This window comes from Sparus aurata, chromosome 4, assembly GCF_900880675.1.
Source record: "Sparus aurata chromosome 4, fSpaAur1.1, whole genome shotgun sequence".
Lineage (NCBI taxonomy): Eukaryota > Metazoa > Chordata > Actinopteri > Spariformes > Sparidae > Sparus > Sparus aurata.
The window spans coordinates 11,277,633-11,298,590 of record NC_044190.1 but is presented as its reverse complement, the minus strand read 5'-3'; the positions used below and the strand labels follow the sequence as shown (position 1 = coordinate 11,298,590).

The 20,958-nt window shown below is 44.8% G+C and overlaps 1 protein-coding gene across 2 annotated transcripts in view; it reads right to left on the bottom strand.

Moving 5' to 3' along the window:
- The window catches only part of adamts18 (ADAM metallopeptidase with thrombospondin type 1 motif, 18), a 62,853-nt gene extending 42,387 nt beyond the window's left edge, over positions 1 to 20,466 (bottom strand). Inside the window, exons 1-7 of one of the 2 annotated variants that reach the window (XM_030413455.1) lie at positions 20,071 to 20,466; positions 19,703 to 19,784; positions 18,359 to 18,672; positions 2,393 to 2,681; positions 1,688 to 1,902; positions 1,226 to 1,309; positions 957 to 1,116 (exon numbers count right to left, since the gene is read on the bottom strand). In XM_030413455.1, the coding sequence (XP_030269315.1) occupies positions 957 to 1,116; positions 1,226 to 1,309; positions 1,688 to 1,902; positions 2,393 to 2,681; positions 18,359 to 18,672; positions 19,703 to 19,784; positions 20,071 to 20,172 (1,246 nt within the window). In that variant the 5' untranslated portion in view covers positions 20,173 to 20,466. Of the gene's footprint in view, positions 1 to 956; positions 1,117 to 1,225; positions 1,310 to 1,687; positions 1,903 to 2,388; positions 2,682 to 18,358; positions 18,673 to 19,702; positions 19,785 to 20,070 lie in introns of those variants that run through there. The other variant, XM_030413456.1, reaches the window with a different exon arrangement.
- Between the last annotated feature and the right edge of the window lie 492 nt (positions 20,467 to 20,958).

The following is a 20,958-nucleotide window of genomic DNA, read 5'->3' as shown; positions in this document are numbered from 1 at the left end:
AACTGACAAGCTGATGAAAATATTCAGAAGCGCTCGATGTTTTTTCTTATTTTCTGGCAGCACGTTCTCCCAGTGGACCCAAAAATATACGAACATGTACGGTAGAAACATCAACATGCGGCTGATGAATGAGCCTTTGACTTTAAGAGCCAGATGTTAAACTTTAACAACACGGGGCAAAAATTTGGCTCACATATAACTGTGTTAGTGTTGTTACTCTAACATCCAATAGCTCTTGACATCTGTCTCAGCCCGTCAATGTCGTCTTAGACGATGTCTATCTCTGGTACGGACGCAGCGGTCGCATACAGCTGATGAATCCTTTTACTTGTGAGTTTCACCTTTTTAAACTCCTGTCGTTAATGAGATAACGTGCCGCGCTGAGATTGCAGGCAATTAGTGGTGTGAAAGCAATATGATTAAGATATTAGCAGGATTACCTCCCTACATGGATGTTGTTCCAGCAGCCTTTACCTGTTAGAAGCCGTTAGATTCATGCGTAAACTGAACTTAAGCTCATCCATTCCTGCAACACTGCTCCCTTCACACATTTTACACACAGATTTGACAGACAACCATGGCAGGATTCATTTTTAATGAGCTCTTTTCCCTCAAAGTGACAGTTAACCAAAGGGATTGTTGCACTTCTGGCAGAGGACCTCCAACTAAATGTAGCTGTTGGTCACAGCAACAAATAATTTCTTCACTTGAAATTTCTGCTGCTTGCACCTGTCAAACTCCCTTCACTCCTGTTGTAAAAGCTACACCCTCAGCATCACCTCTCGCTGACTACAAGCCCGAAATGACAACTTTTATGTCATGCAGAGAGCTCTAAGTTGTCATCACTAGAGACAGCTCCCACATCTCGTTGTACAACATACTGTCAACTGCTGTGTCCATTTGGCTAAAAAGTAGGCAGTTTGGCTTTTGAGCTAGTATTCTGTGCACTGTCTTACCCAGAGTGTCACAGGGCTCGTTCTTCCAGGAGCAGATGTCCAGTCCAGTGAGGAGGATAGCATGGTCATGCCGTTTACCACCTTTCCCCACCAGACCCGACTGCCACTGACAGAAACTGTTGAGGGACTGGTCGGCATGGTGATTGATGGTCAAGCCCAGCTGGAAACGGAAAGGAGAGAAATAAAGATATGTTAGGAGGGGTTTTAATTAATCAGTGCACCGTGCAAAATGACGTATTTTTGCTGAACTGTAGTCTGAATCCACTCACCGGGTCCTGTTCCAGTAGTAACAAGCTGACCACCACAATGTTGATGTCTGTCCCGATGGTGCCATCTTTGAAAAGACTGGAAACCTGCAATATAGGAGATTACAGGAGATTACAGTTGTACTACTAAAATACAACAAATGTCACATCTACCATTTATGTCCCCACCTACTGAGAGAAATATAAAGTAAAGTTCAGCCTCACGTAATTTGAAAGAACTACCCTTATCTGGAATAGCCTACAAGTAGAGAAGCAGAAGAAGCTTCACTTCCATCGTTCACATTCACAAAATAAAGAAGGCGGGGTGTGTGATCGGGGTCTGTTGAGACACTCCCGTGTTAGCTGAACAAGAGTTGGGAGAAACAGAGTAATACAACATATTTTCCATGTTTCATCAAGCCATCATAATGTCATATGTTACATGCAACCTCCTCCTTTCCTTCTGCTGCCCTGCCCCACCCTCACCATATTCATGACGGTGAGGACGTAGGTGGTGACGTTCTCCCTGCCGTGTTTCTCCAGCATCTTCCTGTCTGCCACCACCAGGGTCTCCACGTTCAGGCCCCCCACCCTGTTGGAGTTAATGGGCGACCTCTTTGCCCTTCCTGGCCCTTCTGCCTCAGGTATCGCAAACTCGTCAGGCATGATGAAACGGTCCTCAGCGGGAGGCTTGGGAGTGTCTAGGAGGGTAAAAAGGGAAGGACGGAAGGGAGGGGAGACGGAGAGAGTATGAGGGCGAGAGACAAAGAAGAGGGAGAGAGACTTGGCAGTGAGGGTCAAATGAATGAACTTTCTTTTTCCTGGCTCGTGCCAGGTGATAAGAGAACAAGCTCTGGTGTTGAAAGGACAGGAAACTCACTCCCTACGCTGCTTCCTCCCTCTCACCACTAGAAGGAAATATAAAACTGTAAACTGGCCTGTGGGCTGGACAGCCTCGGTCTGGTGTGGCCTCTTTTCAATGGACGCACAGCACTCAAAGACATCGACTACAGACATTAATCTTCCTATTGAATTTCATACTTTTATGATATAAAGTGGTGATAAAACTGCAAGAATGTTTTATGTTACACATTACTGTGTTAGGGCCCATCAGCCGGTCACTTCTCTTCCTCAACATAAACACAATGATCAGATCATGAAGTATGAGGAATATTAGGTTCCCTTACATACATTGCTTGCGGCGTCCGCAGAAGTGTTGCCTCTGCAGCTTTCCATGCTGGTAGTCATGGTGCTGATGATGCTGCTGCTGATGGTGATGTTGAAGGTATGGGTTGTCAGATCCGGAGGAGCTGGTGCTGGATGGGCTGGTAGATCTTCTGTGGATAATGTGTTCCGCTGAGCGTTTGTAGACGACATGTGGGTGGTGACCATCGGGGGCGCTGTAGTTGTGTTGTTCAGCCAGATGTTGGGGTAGCGGGGCGATCAGAAACTCCTCCTGAGACACACGGATCAAACCTGACTGGAAGAAACAAACATGAAAGGCATGGACAATGAGTAAAAACTGACTGCTCACAGAAATATTCAAGATAAATGTATTGTTACTTTTAAGTAAAGTTACCAATCGAACTACAGTTGACTCTAAAGTAACCTCACTGTCACCTCCAAAACTTAGTGTCACCTTACATTGCTTTTTTATCCTTAGTTACACCTTTCTCACAGCTTTGTACATATAGTTAATATTACTGAGCTCGTCACTTAGCTCAGCTGACATAGCTGGCTGTGTTTTATTTACATTTGGTGCTTAGAAGCGCTATCAAAAGTGACTGAAGCGATTGATGTACTCTGTCCGGCAAAAGCCAGCAGTAAAGCTCAAAAACCATTGCTCATGAACAGATGTTTATTCAGGTGTTTTTCTTTATTCTAATAGCCAGCTAGGCTAGCTGACTGACCTCATGAGTGAGTCAATTATCAAAAACAGTAAAAAACAATACAATCTAAAAAACGACAGAAACAACAGAATCATAAAAGTTAACTGTGACAGATGAAGTAACTAACTTTAGGATGAAATGGCACGTCTGTGGAGGCGTAGGTAACGTTACTGGAGAGTTTACACAGTAAAAGGAGAGTAAGTGTGCAGAAAGTCACCGGTGACAAACGTGTGAACTGTATCAAATGGTTCTTGAGTTGCTCTTTCAATGACAACCTGTCTGGTCCATACACAGACAGGCAGTTGCCATAATGACATAACATCCCACTGTACATACCTATCAAGCACCTCACAACCTCCCAACACTCCCAGTCGCCTCTACCTGACCGTGACACAGCTACAGTGTAGCTGGATCAGCTGTCGAGTGAAACCAACAATCCTTCCCACTCTAACCAGACATTAACCTCCAAACTCACCCTGATCGGCCCCACACACACACACACACACACACACACACACACACACACACACACACACACACACACACACACACACGCACTTACCAGCCAACTCCATCCTAACATTAGGCAGACGTGTGCAGTTCAGCACCTTACAGCTGTTTCGGGGAGGAGATGTCTTATTTAGTTGGACGACGCAATAGTGTGAAATTCAGATTTTATGGAGAGCCCAGATTTGTTTTTAATTGATTTTAGCTAAATCTAAATCATGTGTCCAACCAGAATGAGTTTATTCCAGGTTAGGGCTTTTCTTCATAACAGGGTTTACTCAAAGCGGACCACAGTGCCGTGGTGGTGTTGACATATTCATATCAGTTACAACATTTGTTCCTGGCTTTGCTTCTAGTCCACTTTCTCAAAATAAAGCTTATTGTGTAAGTGTTTTATTTCCCAATGTCATTCAGTTCAAAAACTTTTTTTTTTGGAATTGATTAATACAGTTGGATGGGAATTCAAGGTGATTTCTTTATGAGGATTTACATCTTTGGCTCCTGGAAATGTTAATCACAAATCTAAAATCAAAAGCTAAGATGTTTTACCTCATTGGCTACTTCATATATTCCCTGGCACTCGCTAATCTCCCATCGCATCATATTCACGTCAACAATTTGACTTCACTGCTACAGAAAAACAACGAGCTTACTATCACACTGTCGCAGCAGCAGACTGTCTCAGTGTTTTGGGTCTCTGGTTTTAGTCGAGTGGTCTCGGCTGCTCTCTGAACTGAGACGGCGAGCTGCTGAACCCTAAACATTCCGTCTGACCACGGAGTTCTACCTAATTCACTGCCAGACCAACCAAACGCACACAAAATAGCTGTGCAATCAATAACACACACACTCACACACAAACCCGTGCGTCCATAAGAGCATGGACTCAGTGAACTTATCAGAAACACACACACATACACCCACTGACCCACTGACCTCTGACCTTTTTGTGTATGTGTGTGTGTTCCATCTACTTCTCCAACAACCTACTGACAAGTGTGTGTGTGTGTGTGTGTGTGTGTGTGTGTGTGTGTGTGTGTGTGTGTGACAGGACCCTGCTCCTGTTGAACTGACCCCATTCCCCCAGACTAGCAGGTGGCAAAATAAACAGAGGCAGGACAAAAGGGAAGCCATGGCGGGGCTCTTGTTGTCAAAACAGTGCCTGGATACATGGCAGGCTGCCATCATCAGCCCCATCCAACTCTCAAACCATCCATCCATCCATCCATCCATCCATCCATCCATCCATCTCTCGAACCGTCCAGCACATCTTTCATCCATCGATAAATCATCCTCTCCTTCAGTCAATCTTCCCTGGTGCGATGGGAAGTCTTACAGGAAGTCAGCTGTCAAACTTCATTATTTTGACTACATATAAGGGTCCACACGGTCCCGCGGTCGAGAGTTTTGTTCTGCAGTGCCAATGGTTTGAACCTCAGCACATCAATACCTGCCAAAACAACCCTGAGCTAAATACTTCACAGCCACCTGCCCCCGCGGCAATCGCACTGCGAGGCTCAACCTGCAAGCGCAGGGGGAAAGAAAAATTCCCCTCCGGGTCGTGAATAAAATATGTCGAATCATAGACTCGAATTAAAAGAGAGAGAAAGGCATTTCTTGGCAAAAATGACTGCAGCTCCCCAAAATAGATTGGAATTCAAAACAGAGCTGGAGGAGGTCAAAGGAGGTGTCTCCCATCAGCACACACTGCTGTCACCTCTCATTTGACCATCTTTTCATCTGTCTCTCTGTCTGGCTTTTACAGCGCACCTGACATGTACAAACATACACCTCATTAAATATTCCTCTCTGGAAGATGACGCACTCAGAATTTTATTTTCATTTTGCTGACAGCTCCTTCCGTCAGAAGTTATCAGTGTAATCATTTCATCATTTTTTTTTCTCTCCGCCCGACTAACACCTTCAGAACAGTACGCTGACCTCATTAAGATGACATGAAAATAAGCTTGTACTTCATTATGAGATTATGTTGTTTTATGCTTGTCTTTTCACTGTACACGTCAACTAATACCATCATACAAAGAGAGTGTAATTAGTGACCAACACCACACCTGCCTGGCAACCACTGTGTTCCAACAATAACAGTGTAAAAGTTACTTACAAGAACTACTACAAATCCCATCCATTACATTTCTCTCTCTCTCTCACACACACACACACACACACACACACACACACACACACACACACACACTCTCTCTTTTGCTGTCTCAACACATCTGCAAGCTCTCCTCTGTCTTTTCCAGCTGTTAGCAGATGGACGCGTCAGTGATGATAATGACAGGAAATGTATTCCATCTGCAGTAATAAAGGAGCTCTGTGTCTGTGTGTGTGTGTGTGTGTGTGTGTGTGTGTGTGTGTGTGCAGATTACATTTTCAGCGTGAATTGTGTGTTTAAGCGACTGTCAAAATCAGAACAACTAATTAAACAGACAAACAGTTACCTGCCTCTCAGACCCGACAAAGTGAAACATCACCTACTGGAGCTCTATTGCAACGAACTACATCAATGCATCAAGTGTGATGGAAAGATGAATACACTGTGGTGAGTGGGGGCTACGCAAACTTCACCTAGAGCGGGTGTAGCTACACCATAGACTCTGCTGTAGCTGATGTCGCCTGCTCAAACAGACGAACGTAACGATTCATCTCAGAATTACAGACGGGGCTTTTCCATGCATGACTTACCACTAATTTGGTAGTAAACACATTTTATGTCCTATAAATTCTTCACAATAAAAAGTTATTTAGTTATATAAAAGCTTTTGTGGCAAACACCAGGAAATGTTCTCACCAGCAGTAAAGAAACATGGCACTGGAAAAAGCTGAAAGCGATCGTGATGAAACAGTAAAAATGAAGCAGATATCAGAAATTCAAAGACAAATGGAAGAGTTAAGTTTGAAGTTACAAAAGTCACAAGACGGCACCGCTGCCCGCTTGGAGGCGAGGCGGGTCCATCTGGGGTGCGTCGCGGTTCAACTCACCAAAGTAAAACTGGTAATGGAAAAGCAAATCAGCGCAGCACAGTTTGACTCAGCCAATGGAGAAAAAAAAAGAAATAAATATAGCTGGCTGCTTGTTTTCTACTTCTGCGATTGGCTGCTCGTCCATCCTTCATGTGTCCAGTGGTGGTCGGGGTTGTTGAAAGAAGACAACATGAGGCAGCTCAAGACAGCCAATGTAACCTGCTGCTTTTTAGAAAGTCACATCGAGGTAAGTGATCTCCACTGCAAAGCCTCCACTTGCTGCAGTCTTCACTCTCTGTCACACTGAGGTAAAGAACGTAAACCAACTGCATAGAAACAAAGACAAACACATAGAAGTGTCCTGTTCAGTAATAAGACAAGGCGCCCCTTTTGACCCGCGCGCAGACAACAAAGTGTGTGAAAGAATGTAAAAAGTGTTTCAGTAGGGAAAATGACCGGAGCTGGACACAGCCAGGTCATTTACAGTACATGTGTCAAGGATGCCTCAACTCCTGTCTGTTAGTTAAAGAGGCTACCTAACAATTTGTAGCAATTTATATGTATTAATAACTTCTTTAATTGGCCGTATGTGAGCAGATTGTGGCGTAACGCTAAAAATGAGACCCTCCCCATCCCTCTTGGTCGCCTATACAAGCCAGTGGAGGATTTGTTTGAGTTGTGTTAATGCTGCTGGACTGTTGATGTGTTTGTGAAGGACTCCACAGTTCGGAGGATGAGACTTCATGCACGTCCTTGAGTGCTTCTCGTGTGCCAGGAGCTGATGTTCAGAAATAGAGTCCGCTAACATTGACTATCGACTGGCTTCCAGCACAACACAGGAGTTCCACAGAGCCCCTTTAAGAGCAGTGTTTCCCACACATTAACTCATTTGTGGCGATCCGTCACAATATCAACATATTGATTTTCATTTTTTGGAGCTGCACATCCTGTTCTCACTCGCTCAAGACAGCACATCCTTCTGTGAAAAGCAGGGTGTTATATACTCAGACACAGTGGATGGCGGTGTTGTTTTTAGTCCGCCGGTTAAAACCAACGAAGAAGAAGAGGAGGACTATATAATGCAGTTGGCTTGACCGTAACTTCCTCTGCAAAGAAGACGGCTGGCTTCAACGTCGAGATCAAGACCTACAAAGAGTGCCAGGCCTTGAAGCCAGTTTTTTGTTGTAATTACATCATCATGTGATGCACTGGGGACTTTTTCCCAAAGCTAACATTGTGAAAGATGCTTCTGTAAAACGGTAACAAAAGCCTCACGACCCCAACCAAATGACTCGTTTTACTGTCAGAATTTGGGCAATCCGGTCCAGTAAAATTTGGAGAGTCAATACGAGCCGCCCAGTTACATTTTATCCCTGTCCGAGTTAGCACAGCGCTAAACCAGAAGTAAACTGTGATTAGGATTGTGTTTGCATCTTGCAGATTCTAGATTTACAGCATTATTTCCCGGTTTCAAACTTTCTGAAAAAACATGTTTTTGCCAGTCTCATTTCCTGAAAACACAATGTTCATGTGCTGGCCTGTGCACCTAATGATGTACGATGAAAAGGATGGATCAGCTGTATGGAGTTTCACAGAGTTCACAGGCAGCAGAGAAAGGCTGTGGCTGCAGCTGGAGCGTTGATACAGCAGACCTCTAGTTATCTCTGTACATTAACACTTGGCTAGATTAAAGGGATGAACGCTCTCTGCTAAACACCACTTTACTTTGCTCCCACGTTTACTCGCACATCCTGGACTCTCACACACAGATTCACACCGTCAGATTACAGGTTGACCCAAATCACCTCAAATCAATGCCATCATTTCCTACACGAGGGTTAAAACTCTCTCGGGTCTTTTCCTTTTCTCAGAGGAGCCACTACAAACAAAGAGCTCTGTGTCTTTGGCAGCGTAAGGTTTTATGTCAGCAGAGGCGGCATCTTCTGCTCGTCTCTGTATAAACTGAATCCCCTTTTAAGGTTTCATACCATGATATTATAAGGCAAATGAGTAAGTGCTTACATGCTGTTAAAGACTAGTGCCGAGCAGCGAGAAGCCCCAAGCTGGTGATTACTGAGCTCTAAAGCACATCTGCACTCCAGCTCAGCAGAGAGTCACGTGAACACGGTGTGTGGTGAGGGGGAAAATCATACAGGAGCAGAGAGGCCCCTCAGGCATCCAAACAGATTCAGTGGAATCACAATCTGAGTAATTACAGTTTGCTCAAGTGAATTATGTGTATTTAAAATGGGTTAAGAAATGGGTAGAGAAGAGATGGTAATTTGGGATTTTGGATCAGAAGAAGATGGCACGGCAGAGCCAAGCGGCCAATGAAAGGGCAGAACATTGGCTGAATTTTCCATCTTTTTAACTTTAAATGACTGTGTTCCACAGCCCACTGCAGCATCCACAGAAATACAGCTGCATCCATCGGTGGACGGGGGCCAGGTCATTTGCAACCACTCCATTAGTGATAGATGTCCCTCTTCATGCACAACTGATTAGGATCACAAGGTGTCAATAGCCAGGGGTCTTACAGTCCTTGTTTGGGCTCACTAATGGTCTTTGAACAACCTTCTGACACCTTCTGAGCACGTCTGGGAAGCACAGCAGAGGTGGGCACACAGAAAGAGAGATGGTGTTGGATGAGTCTTTTGTCATCTGGAGGCATCGGACACGGTCCCACTCGTTATCCCATGTAGACACACAGCAGGGAACAGGAGGGCTACTCCCACACCGGCCCATACAAATGGAAATGTCCTCCTTCTAAGTGTGTGTTAATTGCACTCTAACTTGGTTACATTGCCGCCCTTACACTTTCACTGACTTAGAAACACAGTGCTGCTGTGAAGCAAATTATGTGAAAGGGAAATTTACATCAACTCAAAAGTTTTCAACTCGGCTGAAATGCTGATGAGACAGAACGCTGATGAGAAAGCAACTTTTCCATTTTCCAGCAAACGCAACGGAGGCTGCTAAGGTGGAGCTTACAGAGATGGATGTCTGCCGTACCTGCCCGTCACACCCCAACACCCAGAGCAGGGGAATGAACTGAAAGTTGCAAAGGAAGCGAAAAGACTAATTTGTTGGAAACAGTGTTTCTACAGTAGGTCATTATATCCACTGATGGTATAATGATATATCCAAAGGCATGCAGTCATTTGGTCACTGATATTTCACTTTACTTCCCATTTTCCCCGAAAATTCAGGAATTTAAACATTCCCTTGGAGAAAAACACGTTTACACCTCCGTCAGACCAGATAGTACGTACTGCTTTGTTTAAAATGTAAATGAAAATCTAGGATACTGCTTTCCCCAACAATCTTAGTTTGATTGAATTGCAAGCATTCAATTTTCTCAAATTTGTACAATTAAGGTTGGGAGTGCAAAGTTATTACGACCCCTATTCAGAATGGCCACAAATATAAGAGAGTGCAAGGTGGAAAAATGCCCAAATTTCTCTTCAGGCTAAAAAGAATGATAAAGGTAAAATCCCTTTTTCAGAAGGTCAGACAGAGGAGGTCTTCTGCTAATTAACTCTTCTAGCTAGCTCGCTAATCCTTCTGCAGGATGACTAAATATCAGACAATAATGCCTGTTAGCTGTTTTCTCCACATTCCTGGTGTTCCTGCTTCGTCAGCTTTTCACTGTTTCTGCTTACTGCACCACTCCTCTTTTGCTCTGATGGAGGCAATGTGATTTCATAAAAAGAAGAGAAAGACAAGAAAATCTGGAGCACATTTTGAACAGATGCAAGAGATTATCATAGATTTCATCGATAATCTCTTTTGTTCACATCGAATTCATGATTTCCAATAAAATTCTTACTGTTGGTTCTCATCACACACCAGGAAATGTTTACTGTTCTGCCTGTTTATTGTTCTCTTGTACAATGATTGACTACTAATGCTTTATGATGACTGACATCCCAGCGCACCTACAGAGGTGGACAATAAAAGACGATGTTCAAGTGATCCAACAATACTTTGTCCCACCTTGTCCTGAAAGACCATATATCCACCTTTACTGGGACCAGCAAGGCATTTGCTCTCTGGCCCCCAGAAGCAACCACCACTGTCTTTAATGACACTGACACAACAACACAAACATTACTGATGGCATAACCAACAAGTGTCCATGTGGCCACTGGTTGCTATAACAACCTCCTGCTCAACACATCCAAGTTAAGAACTCATTATCGACATGAAGCACTAAAACCTCATACTCTTCTTCACCGGCGAACCTTTCCCTGTCCAACAGTCTGAAACACTTTAACAGGCAAGACTGCTAGAAACCAGTCGAGGCGAGGTCTTTAAGGGCCTGAACACACCAGGCCAATGGTCAGGATGTCATTAAGCATCTATTAAGCACCAGCTTTGGCAGAGCGTCCTAGCTGTTGGCACTAGTCAGCCCCTCGTTGGCAGCCTTTCTGCAGACTGAATATGTTGAATCAGTGGTGGACCCCGCCAGCGAGAGAAATCACTTTGATTGACAGTTAAGCAAATCAGTTCGCAAGAAGAGAAACTGAAAAAGAAAGGGAACGCTCCTCCATCCTGTCACTGTAGGAACAATGATTTCAGCCGTTGAGTGCAGTTTTCCATTTCTCAGTTTCTGCCTCTTCTTCCTTCTATCACAACTGAAAGACCAGAGGCTTACAACACCAGTGCTATTTGAAACATTTTATGAAACATTTGCTCAATTTTAAATGGCTATATTGGTAATAATGGTGTGAAAATGGTAGGCGAAAACTATTGTAACAACAGTTTGTATATTCAGTCTTCTGGTTGGTGGCTTTTTGAAAGACAAATACAAACTACCACCAGAAAGTTATTTCCTCTCATGCAGGTAAAGAATGCCTTTGCTATGTGGCCTTAGTCTTTACGGTGTGGTCGACTGCAACTTTTTGGTCAATACTCAGGTGACATGAGGTGATGCACCACAAGTTCTTTGCTATCCATTTGTTGTGTCTGGGCCCTGACATTAAACGGCACTGGGCTTTATTTAAGACAGACTTTGAGCTTAACTTTTATCCAAACCGTCCAGGACTATATAAAAAGACAGGAAAATACATTGATATAATAAAACTGGCACTACCAGCTTTACTGTAAGCCTGGACCGTTTTACTATGGCACCATTAAATGCTGCTCAGCGGTGACAATAGTAGGTCATATTTGATGAATGGGCTCTGTTTGTAGGAATTGCAGCATCCACTTCAAGACTTCAACACCAGCCATTAGTCTTGTGTGAGAAAGACCTTGTGCAGACGAGAAAGGACGTACAAGCACACACACATACACACACATACACACAGGCTTTCTGTTTTTTCTCGGGCTTTCACACACACAACATCCCACACCCATGCTGAGAGCCTGACCCCCCTCTCCTGCTGGCATCTAACAGTGGGCACTACATCACTGTCAGCATCCAGACCACCAGGGAACGGCTCCGGGCCACTCTCCTCTTGTAGCGCCAAGCTCTGAGCTCCTCTGTGGCCCAGCCCAGTCGCTGAATTATGGCCAAGCCAGAAAGGCATATTGTAGCAGGGAGACGTTCCAATTTGTTGGCCTTTACAGAAACCAGACAGGTACAAATGGCCCAAGTGCTGGCTGGAAATCGGTCATTCAAGTGTCATTTTAACTCTGCTAAAGCCTGGGGGATCTGGAGCACACGGACAAACACACACACATCATATGTCGTCCCCGTTCCCACCCTACAGATGAGTAATCATATACTGTCTCAACTCCATGAAGAGTCTAATGGGATTACAACCGCTACGTGTGTTAAATATTCAAACGGAGTGTTTAAGTATTTGTCTTTTGGCCAGATATTTTTATGTTCCAGATGTCGTGTATGGACACTTTTTCAAAATATTTGAATGCCATTTCATAATCCAGTATAATACAGCAGTTTTGGAGTAGAATTTACTTCTAATCATCAATTATTCCTGAAAGACATATTCAATTTTACAAAAACAACCAAAGAACTTACGAGGCTTTCATGCCAGCAGCAGTTTTGCAAGTGAGGATGTCACGTCTTTAACATGTAATGGAGTTCAGCCTCTCATATATTCACACTGTGATGTGTTCTGCGACCACAAAGACCTCCAGAGGCTGCAGTGCATCCAGCATCAATAGCAGGGCTCGGGAAAAGAGCAAATGCTTTTTTCACACCACAGGGAGCCCCCTGTCTGGTGGAGACAGACAGACAGAGGTCGTAGGTGGAGCTCCCCTCTTACAGCAGTCACTGATGGCTGCCACAACATGCGGCACCGTGTCAACGACGGCCATCAGGCAGGTTTGATCTAAGATGAAGGGAGACGAGGGAGAAAAAAGAGCGTGGGTGTGTGTTGACACGTCCTCTTGTGTTTTTTCGCTCACACATGGGTGCACAAACACACATCCAAGCTATTAAAGGTGACACCTGGGGGTTACAGGGTCATAAGGCCCACTCCCAAAACACATCAAGAAGTCTCCAGAGCTTATCCCAAAACCAGACTACGGCTGGGAAAACGTGACCACACATAAGAGTGTGTGGGTGTTTCCAATGTTTACTAAGAGTTGGAATTATTAGATGCTCAATAACATGCATTACTATAGAAACTCAAACACAGGTAACTGAGCAGCAAGTGAAATTGAGACATTTTGACTCAAAGCATATGAGAATTTACTGATTACTGGTGTGCAATTGATTTCACAAATTGACCACGAAGTCGCTGAAATCTGCAGAAGCACTTTGTTTCTCTCAGTCTTTTTGTTTGCCGTAGCTGTTAAAATATGTGGCTAAGTTCAAACAAAGTCACCTGCTGAGTCAAATTAGGCTGTATCAGTGCGCCTGCTGTAAACCCTGAAGTCGACCAGCTACTTCAAGCAAGAATAGACAACATATGCCAATCACTGTCATTTCACTCAGTTCACAACTTCATACCATGCACTGAAAAGGCAAATAAATGACACTGCGCTTGGTGTATCAACCTAAGGACAAAGAGGAAGAGGACAACTGATCACTTGAATGGCACCTACAGGTCACTATGAACCAGAGAGCTCAGTTTCCATAAAGCCTAACCTGTCTCTGACCTGGCCTGCAGGGGCTTGGGAAAGGTGACAGTAAAGGTCACGGTCAGCCCGGCCACGGCCTGACACAGACAGCCTGGCATGGCGACATGGTGGGGTATCCAACACACAACTGTCTCAGTAATGAAGACTGCAGAGTCGTGACCCGCGGCGTTATTTAAAGCCGTCATACAGGGACACACTTCATCAATGATGCAGCAAGTGTATTTCTTAAAGCCGACCCAGTCTTATGGAACACATGGACTGAAGTGTTAATCACTCCAACACTACAACATCTACTGCCTCAAGATGTGGATGAATAGAGAAAGTTAAGCTTAGTGACAATATAGAAATCCCAACTTTACATGCAGACATCTGAGTTCACTTGACTGATAACATTTGATGATGAGCTCCTGTATCTTGACAGGCCAGACTGTTTGTTCCACAGAACCATCTGGACATGAGCCCTTAGAAACAATTCAGAAAAAACAATTGGTAAATCAAACTTTTGCCGAAATCTGTCCAGAAAAGTGTGAAAAAAACCGTATTCAACTCTAAGAGCCTTTAGTGCCTTTAATCTTTTTCAACAAAATACATGTTCCAGTTTTGATACAACTGATGCTAAAGCAGCTACGCTAACTTATTGGCAAGCATTTGCCTTTTCATTAGGTGAGGAGCAAATTAGCATTTTTGCCTGCATACAAACAGTCGCCTCTCTCACCAGACATGACCTGCTCTTAGTTCCACATATGATGCTGATTGGTTCAACCATTGTGTTTAGCCACAAGCACATAGCTTGAAGCCTGGAAATGCAAGATCTATTAGTCAACTGACGAGAACAATGACATGTTAGCTTTTTTTAAGAATTGATTGATTGTTGAAGTTATACATCAAGTACGACTCCTGTTTTATATCAGCGGAAAGTGAACATCTTCCAGTTTAGGACTGACTGTCACATAACAATTGCTGGCTGAACATGTCATATTAATCTCCTAGAAACTGTGACAGTTAATTAAGATTGTCTTCTAATGTAAAACATTATTCAGTCCAAGCTATTGGTGGAGTTTCTCAGAATTGCCTTAGAACGCTGCAAATCCTGTGTTGTTTTTATCACTTTGGGTGTTTGTCTATTTACAGCACTTTGTCCGTACAGCATTCATCCAAAAGCTGCAAAAAGTGCAACATTTCTTGTCACATTCTGAGCATTTCCATCTCGAGTGACGATTTCTCTGGCAGTGCAGGTCTGTGATGTGCCCTCGTCACCCCAGAGAGGAGAATCCTATCCTGGGAAGGAGCTGGAGGGACGGAGCGGAGCAGTAAATCACTCCTCTCTTCTGCATTCACACGAGTGGCGAGCGGCTCCAAACTTGCACAACATAGTAAGAACCTGTGAGAGCTCAGGTTGACACCCCTCCAAACGCGAACCCACCCCCATTCACATGAGCCGAGAGGATTGGGGTCAACCAGCAGAGCGACCTCGGATGAGAAACCCTCAAAAGAAGAAAGAGAGAAGACCCCCGCCCGTTTCACTCCTCTTACAAATCAGAGAGCATTAGATCTGAAATGACGTCCTTTCAACTCTCATGCACAAGAGAGAGAGAGACAGCTTCACTTCACTTAGATACATGAGCAGGGTGCTCCAGAAGGACCCAGAGTGTAATTAAAACCAACAAATAACACCATATTCAATTAATGGGGATTTACAGTAGAAAATCCCTCTTTGCATCCATCCATCCATCCTGCTCTGCTCTTAATACCATCTCACCCTGGCCCTCATTTAAACAGCTGAATCCCACTTCCATCTGCTTGGTCCGGGTGAATGTTTAAAGGAGACCTGGCCTCTGTTTGGCCCACTATCTGGTGCTGACACCTCCTATTAACAAGCAGGTCAAGTCCAACAACCCTGTTTCAGACACTTTCTTTCTCGCTTCTCTCGCTCTTTTGGGCGCTGCTGAAAGGAGACAATGACATGAAGTACGAGGAAGCTCCTTTTCTTTCTTTCACACCCTCTCCGGCTCTCACAACATTTCTTATCGTAAACCCTTTGACATAAACAGAGTCCATCTCTCCAACTCTCTATAAAGAGACTTTCCAGCCTCCCTGGGAGCTTCCAGACAATGAATTCACATCATTCTTGCACAACGCTCCCTCTCTCAGCGCAGCTCTTCTCATTCATTATTTCAGCCTCTTTGCTTTTCTCCGTCCTGTGTCTTCCCGGATTTCCCCGTCTTCTCGTCTGTTTTTCTGACTTCTTGCTCTTTAGCATTGTTTTTAATCCCACCATAATCCCTTTCTCGAGTCCGTCGCTGCATCACTGAGTGGCTCGTTCCTCATTTGTACTCAATCCAAATGTTTCAGGTGGAGGTCTAGATGGAAAGCAGGGGTCAAATGCTCCCGTTGTTCTCAGCCTCACAGCAGTCCACCAGCACACACACAGACTGATGCACTAAGAGGAAGAGACGAGACGAGGGAAGGCCAGCGTTCCCTTTTGATGCACTTGTCATTTTGTCTCACTTTATTCATTAACCCTCTTAGTTTTCTAACAATGTTGCTTATCCATAGTCCATTTAACAGGCCGAGTGAACATCCAGGCAGCGCTGGCTCTAAGGTCGCACTCAGGAGTGGAAGATGAAAAAGAAAAAGCTCCGGAGGAGTAAAAATAGATCAAAGTCTTCATCCCGGCCCATTCAGATGCAATCACGACCCGATCACATTGTGTTCTCACAGCGCTTTTAAGAGAACGGGTCAGTGGTGTTGCATTGTGAGTGGGAGCTAGCCTAATGAAAGGGACAATACGAAGATTAGCGCTGCCAGCCAGGCGGCTCAAACTTCACCCTGGCTTTAATTGCTGCAAATAAGAGGAGATGTAGAGGCAGGGCAACCAGAGGACAAAAGAGCAGGGTACGCACAGGAGGAGGAGGCCAGAGGAGCTATGAAGGCTTGATGATAAATGGAGGTATGGCTTTTATGGAGGTGTAGTGTGTCCATCTGGCCCGGGCTGGTGTGGGATGTGTCAAGGAATGCATGTGTGCTGGTGGGCCGGAGGGTCCAGGTAGCTCATAAACCACAAAAGAAAGCAGATGATCTTGTAATTACAGACTACATGTGGTTTAAGGGAAACTGTCTGTAGCTTGCTGTGAAGAGTTCACACAAATCAATCAAAGTCCTCATCTGGAGCCTGAACGCAGCATCGCTGATATCATCAACTCTGTTATTTGGTTTTGCATAGAAATGAAGTCAAGTCACACGGCTTCACTCGTTTAGCTTCCTCAGCACAAAGACATGAATAAACAAGCTACTGAATCTGAAAAAACAACAAACTTTAAAGCTCACGTATGAACAGAAATATGACTTTTAATTCATCCTTTTCTTCAGTACTTGTATTCCGCTCACCAATTCCTGCTTTTACATTTCTAAACAGGGTACAATGTGTTGTAGATAAGAGGTTTAATTACACTTGATTTTTTCCCACCCAATTTCTTTTCCATGTTTTCCTACTTTCAAGCTAAGCTAGCCCCATGACCTGCTTTAGCACTGCTTATGTCAGATAACAAAAGAAAAGTCAGAAAAGTGAACATTTATTTGTCTGTTATAACATCTATATCATACCGCTAGATACTAATACTTGATGTCTGTATTGACTGTGCCTGAATCACTGAATGACATACGTACAGAGAGTACTTTGGTTTGGCTGCTAACGGGGTAAAAGCTAGGCTAAACCTGTCCTGACTCCAGCTGCATGATAAACACAACAACCCCAGAGTTGGCATTGAGCGTCTCGTCTCACTTTCTGAAAGAACGCAATTAAATGTATTTAATGTTGAGCTAAAGTTAGCCTGGACACACAAACAATGACAATGATGCGGAAAATGTGATGAAAACGTGTTTCCACAAGGCGACGCAGATGGTCCTCCACTTGTAGGCAATCATTCAATTAGTGTTGGTGTGAACAGCTGGACTCGTGAGCCAGCTCAGCTCCTCACCATGACACTTCTAAAGCCAGCAGGGGTGTTTGCTGCTCTGTGGATGCCCTGCCTGCAACAAGTGAACAAAATCTGTTCCCCAAATCCAAATCCAAAGTAGTAACACGTGACAAATGCACACAAAAGTCGATCCGGTCCTCTCCGATCGATGTGTTGGGTGTGTTTGTATGTGTGCTGGCATCACAATAACCACTGAAACATGACCTTTCTTCACGTGTCGCACTGTCAGCAGTGTAACCTTTCCCTCCTCTCTCGCTCTCCCCCTTCTATCCTTTCACCCTCTTTTCTCCTCCTCATGTTCAAAGAAAGCGCCTGACAAAGGACAAGGAACCGATGCTTGCACTCATGGGCAATGATGTAATGTTACAGTTCAGACGCAGAGTTAGCGAGGTCTGAATCGTGCAGACAATGATGCATCACAACATTGGGGTCATCGCAGGACAGAGGGCTTGTTCGCTCATAAAGGCATGGAGCTGGAGGTAGGGGTGGAGTACCAAAGCTGTTGGGTGTGGGTGCGAGCTTTTGATTTCCAAAATGTCCCCGAAACTTTTCAGAAAATGAAAACCATTCTTGTTAGCATGTTTGAGATCTGCTTTGGAAATGTTCAATCAACCCAGGGGAAGGCAAATTTTCTCAACCATCAATAAACCATATAATCCACTTAAGGAGATAACCATGTCATCAGCATAACAAGAGCCTGCAATGACTCACCAACAAAGAAGTTACTGGCAAACACTTACAAGTCCAGAGCACGTTGATATGGCTGCAGAGGAGGCCGACAGGTTACGGATAAATCCCTGATACAGGCAGTTGTGGAACGCTTCATCGGCCATCGACGTGGCGACGCCGTCCGAGCCGAGCGTCTGCACGGTGAACCCTGGGCCGACCACAGAGGACGGGTGCAGGTCCAGGTGCATGTCCTGCCCGAAAGCCGAGATCCAGTAGTGCCGAGAAGAAGAGAGGGACCTCCTGCTGCGGCGGCCTTGCCGGGTCACGTCGTGCGTCAGGTACGCTCCCTCGGAGTCCACCTCCACCGGAGTCACGAACACGTAGTCTGAGGAGAGGAGGGACGGAGAGGAAGTGGACATCAAACACTCAGATACCTCTGCTCCAGGAGTCGGTTGTGATTTATCTCTGTTCTCTGGCTCACACACATCCTGCTTCATCTCCTTCTGCTTCTGTTCTGCTATTTACAACATTTTCCAGAATATATTTTGGCCAAGAACGAGGGGAACATATGCATTTAGCTCTTGTTTATCAGCTTGCTTTGCATTCTGGGTTCATGAATGTAAAGCTACGTACAGCTTTTAAAAGAAACTACACCTCCCAGCATGTCAGCCACTTTATGTTACTTAGCTAAAGACAAAATCTGATGCCAAACCACATCATAGATGTGATCAACGTACCTCACCATGGTGTCACATTTAGTCAGAAAATCAAAGAAGTGCTCCCAGAAGCTACATCAGGATCCATCAGCAGCATGTGAGCAGGTCACTGTGAAAGGCTCCCAGCTCAGTGCTTCATATGGATCACAGATGGCTTTGAACAGAAGCCGTAGCGCCAACATCATACTTCCATGCATGTCAGATATGGGTCACAGCTGCAGAGCCAGAGTTTGTAAATGTCACGATGTCCTGATTGCATGCAGTTGTCACGGTGCTCCACATAGTAAAGTTTCTCTACTTGTTTTCTCTCTCTTGCAGCCTTGTTATAGGTTCTGACTTTCTGTATGTTTGGAACCAACAGTTAAAAAGTGGGACAGCTCAGGAGGAATCCCTCAGTTTCTGTGGGTCAAAGTGGCCAAGAGGGAATCCCAGTGTGTGATCTGCCTGCACTCACCGCTCACGCCTCCAGCAGCACATTAAAAAGACCTCAGCTGAAGCTCCTAACGTGTTTTTTGTGGCTTTTTTAAACAAATAAGCTGTAAACATGTCAGAACAGGGTTGACAATGAAACTAAAATTCCTGCTTGTTTCATTCAAGACCATCTTACAGGACACAGCGGTCCTACAGGTGAACCCTTCACTTTGCTGAACGTGGACTCATGCCCGCTGGAGGAAATCCACACAGAAGACAAGTACTCACCGAGATTTAATCCGTGGCTGTTGCTGGAAGAATAGCTGGCCGACACACTGTGGGAGGTGTGTGAGCAGTAAATGTGCAGCGTCTGCAAAAAAAAAAAACACAACAAAAAAAACAATCATGGACAGGTAGCAACAGGTTGGAGCACTGCAGGTGATGCATGCAGCTCCTCTGCTCAAACATGTGTTGCACAGTTTAATTCGGGATGACAATCACTTGATTTACTTTTCACCATAATCAGTGAGCGCGGCGGCGGATGTTGGCACAAATCATGCTGAAAAGAGACAAATGTGTGTTTGTTTTGGTCCCACACTGAGCCGGTGCGTGTGTTTGACTGAAGGGTGCATACATGACTGATAAAGCGCACATGCCTTGATAATGTTCCAGGATAGTAAAGTGGACAGGAGCCTGAGTGAGGTGCAGCCGACCAGCGGGATGGGTAAAGTCCATATCAGAAGAAAAAGGCAATCCATGGTGATGGCACGCGCGCTTACACCTCCCCCGTTACCTCCTGAAAGAGCGCAAAAGTAGTAATAACCTGCGATACCGCATAATGCAGTGTGCGCGCATGGTTTGGTCGTCAGGTCCCCCGGTTTGTTCGCTCAGGTGAAGTCAGTTGCAGGTTGCAGAAGCCGGTGGTGCGCACAGACGCAGCGCGCACTCATGAGCGTGAGTGTGTGTATACGTGTGTGAGTGTGTGTGTGTGTGTTTGTGTGAGCAGCAGCGGCAGGTAGCGGTGTCGGGGATCACCGGGAGGAGCGCTGACTGAGCACTCAGCGCGGCTCTGAGAGTCCGCCAGCAGGATGGAGCACAAGTCAGCGGCCAGCAGCCAATCAGCGCGCAGCATCATTTACCACGCGCAGATAAAAGAGAAGAAAAAGAGATTCTCCTCCTGGCAGCGGCGGGCTGCTGCTGCCTTCAGGTGCCGCTCGTAAATTTGTACTTTGAAACTTTTAGTGTGCTGACTCGGTCTAACAGTGAAGCGCTTTCCATCGCAGTGGTGGAATGAAGTGGAAACAAAACACAGCAGGCACGTGGCTATTTCGGCTGCTTGTTTAAAAAAGAAGAAATACTTTTTGTCTGCTATTGTTGGTGTGAGACCTCTGTGCCGGAAAGTAACTCAAATACTACTGGTGAATTATTATACTTTCTTCTTCACCACATTTATCCGATTTATGTCCGATTTATATCCACATTTATGTTTCTTGGAGAATAAATTCAAACTCACAATTTTAATATTGACAATGTGATTTTTTTTT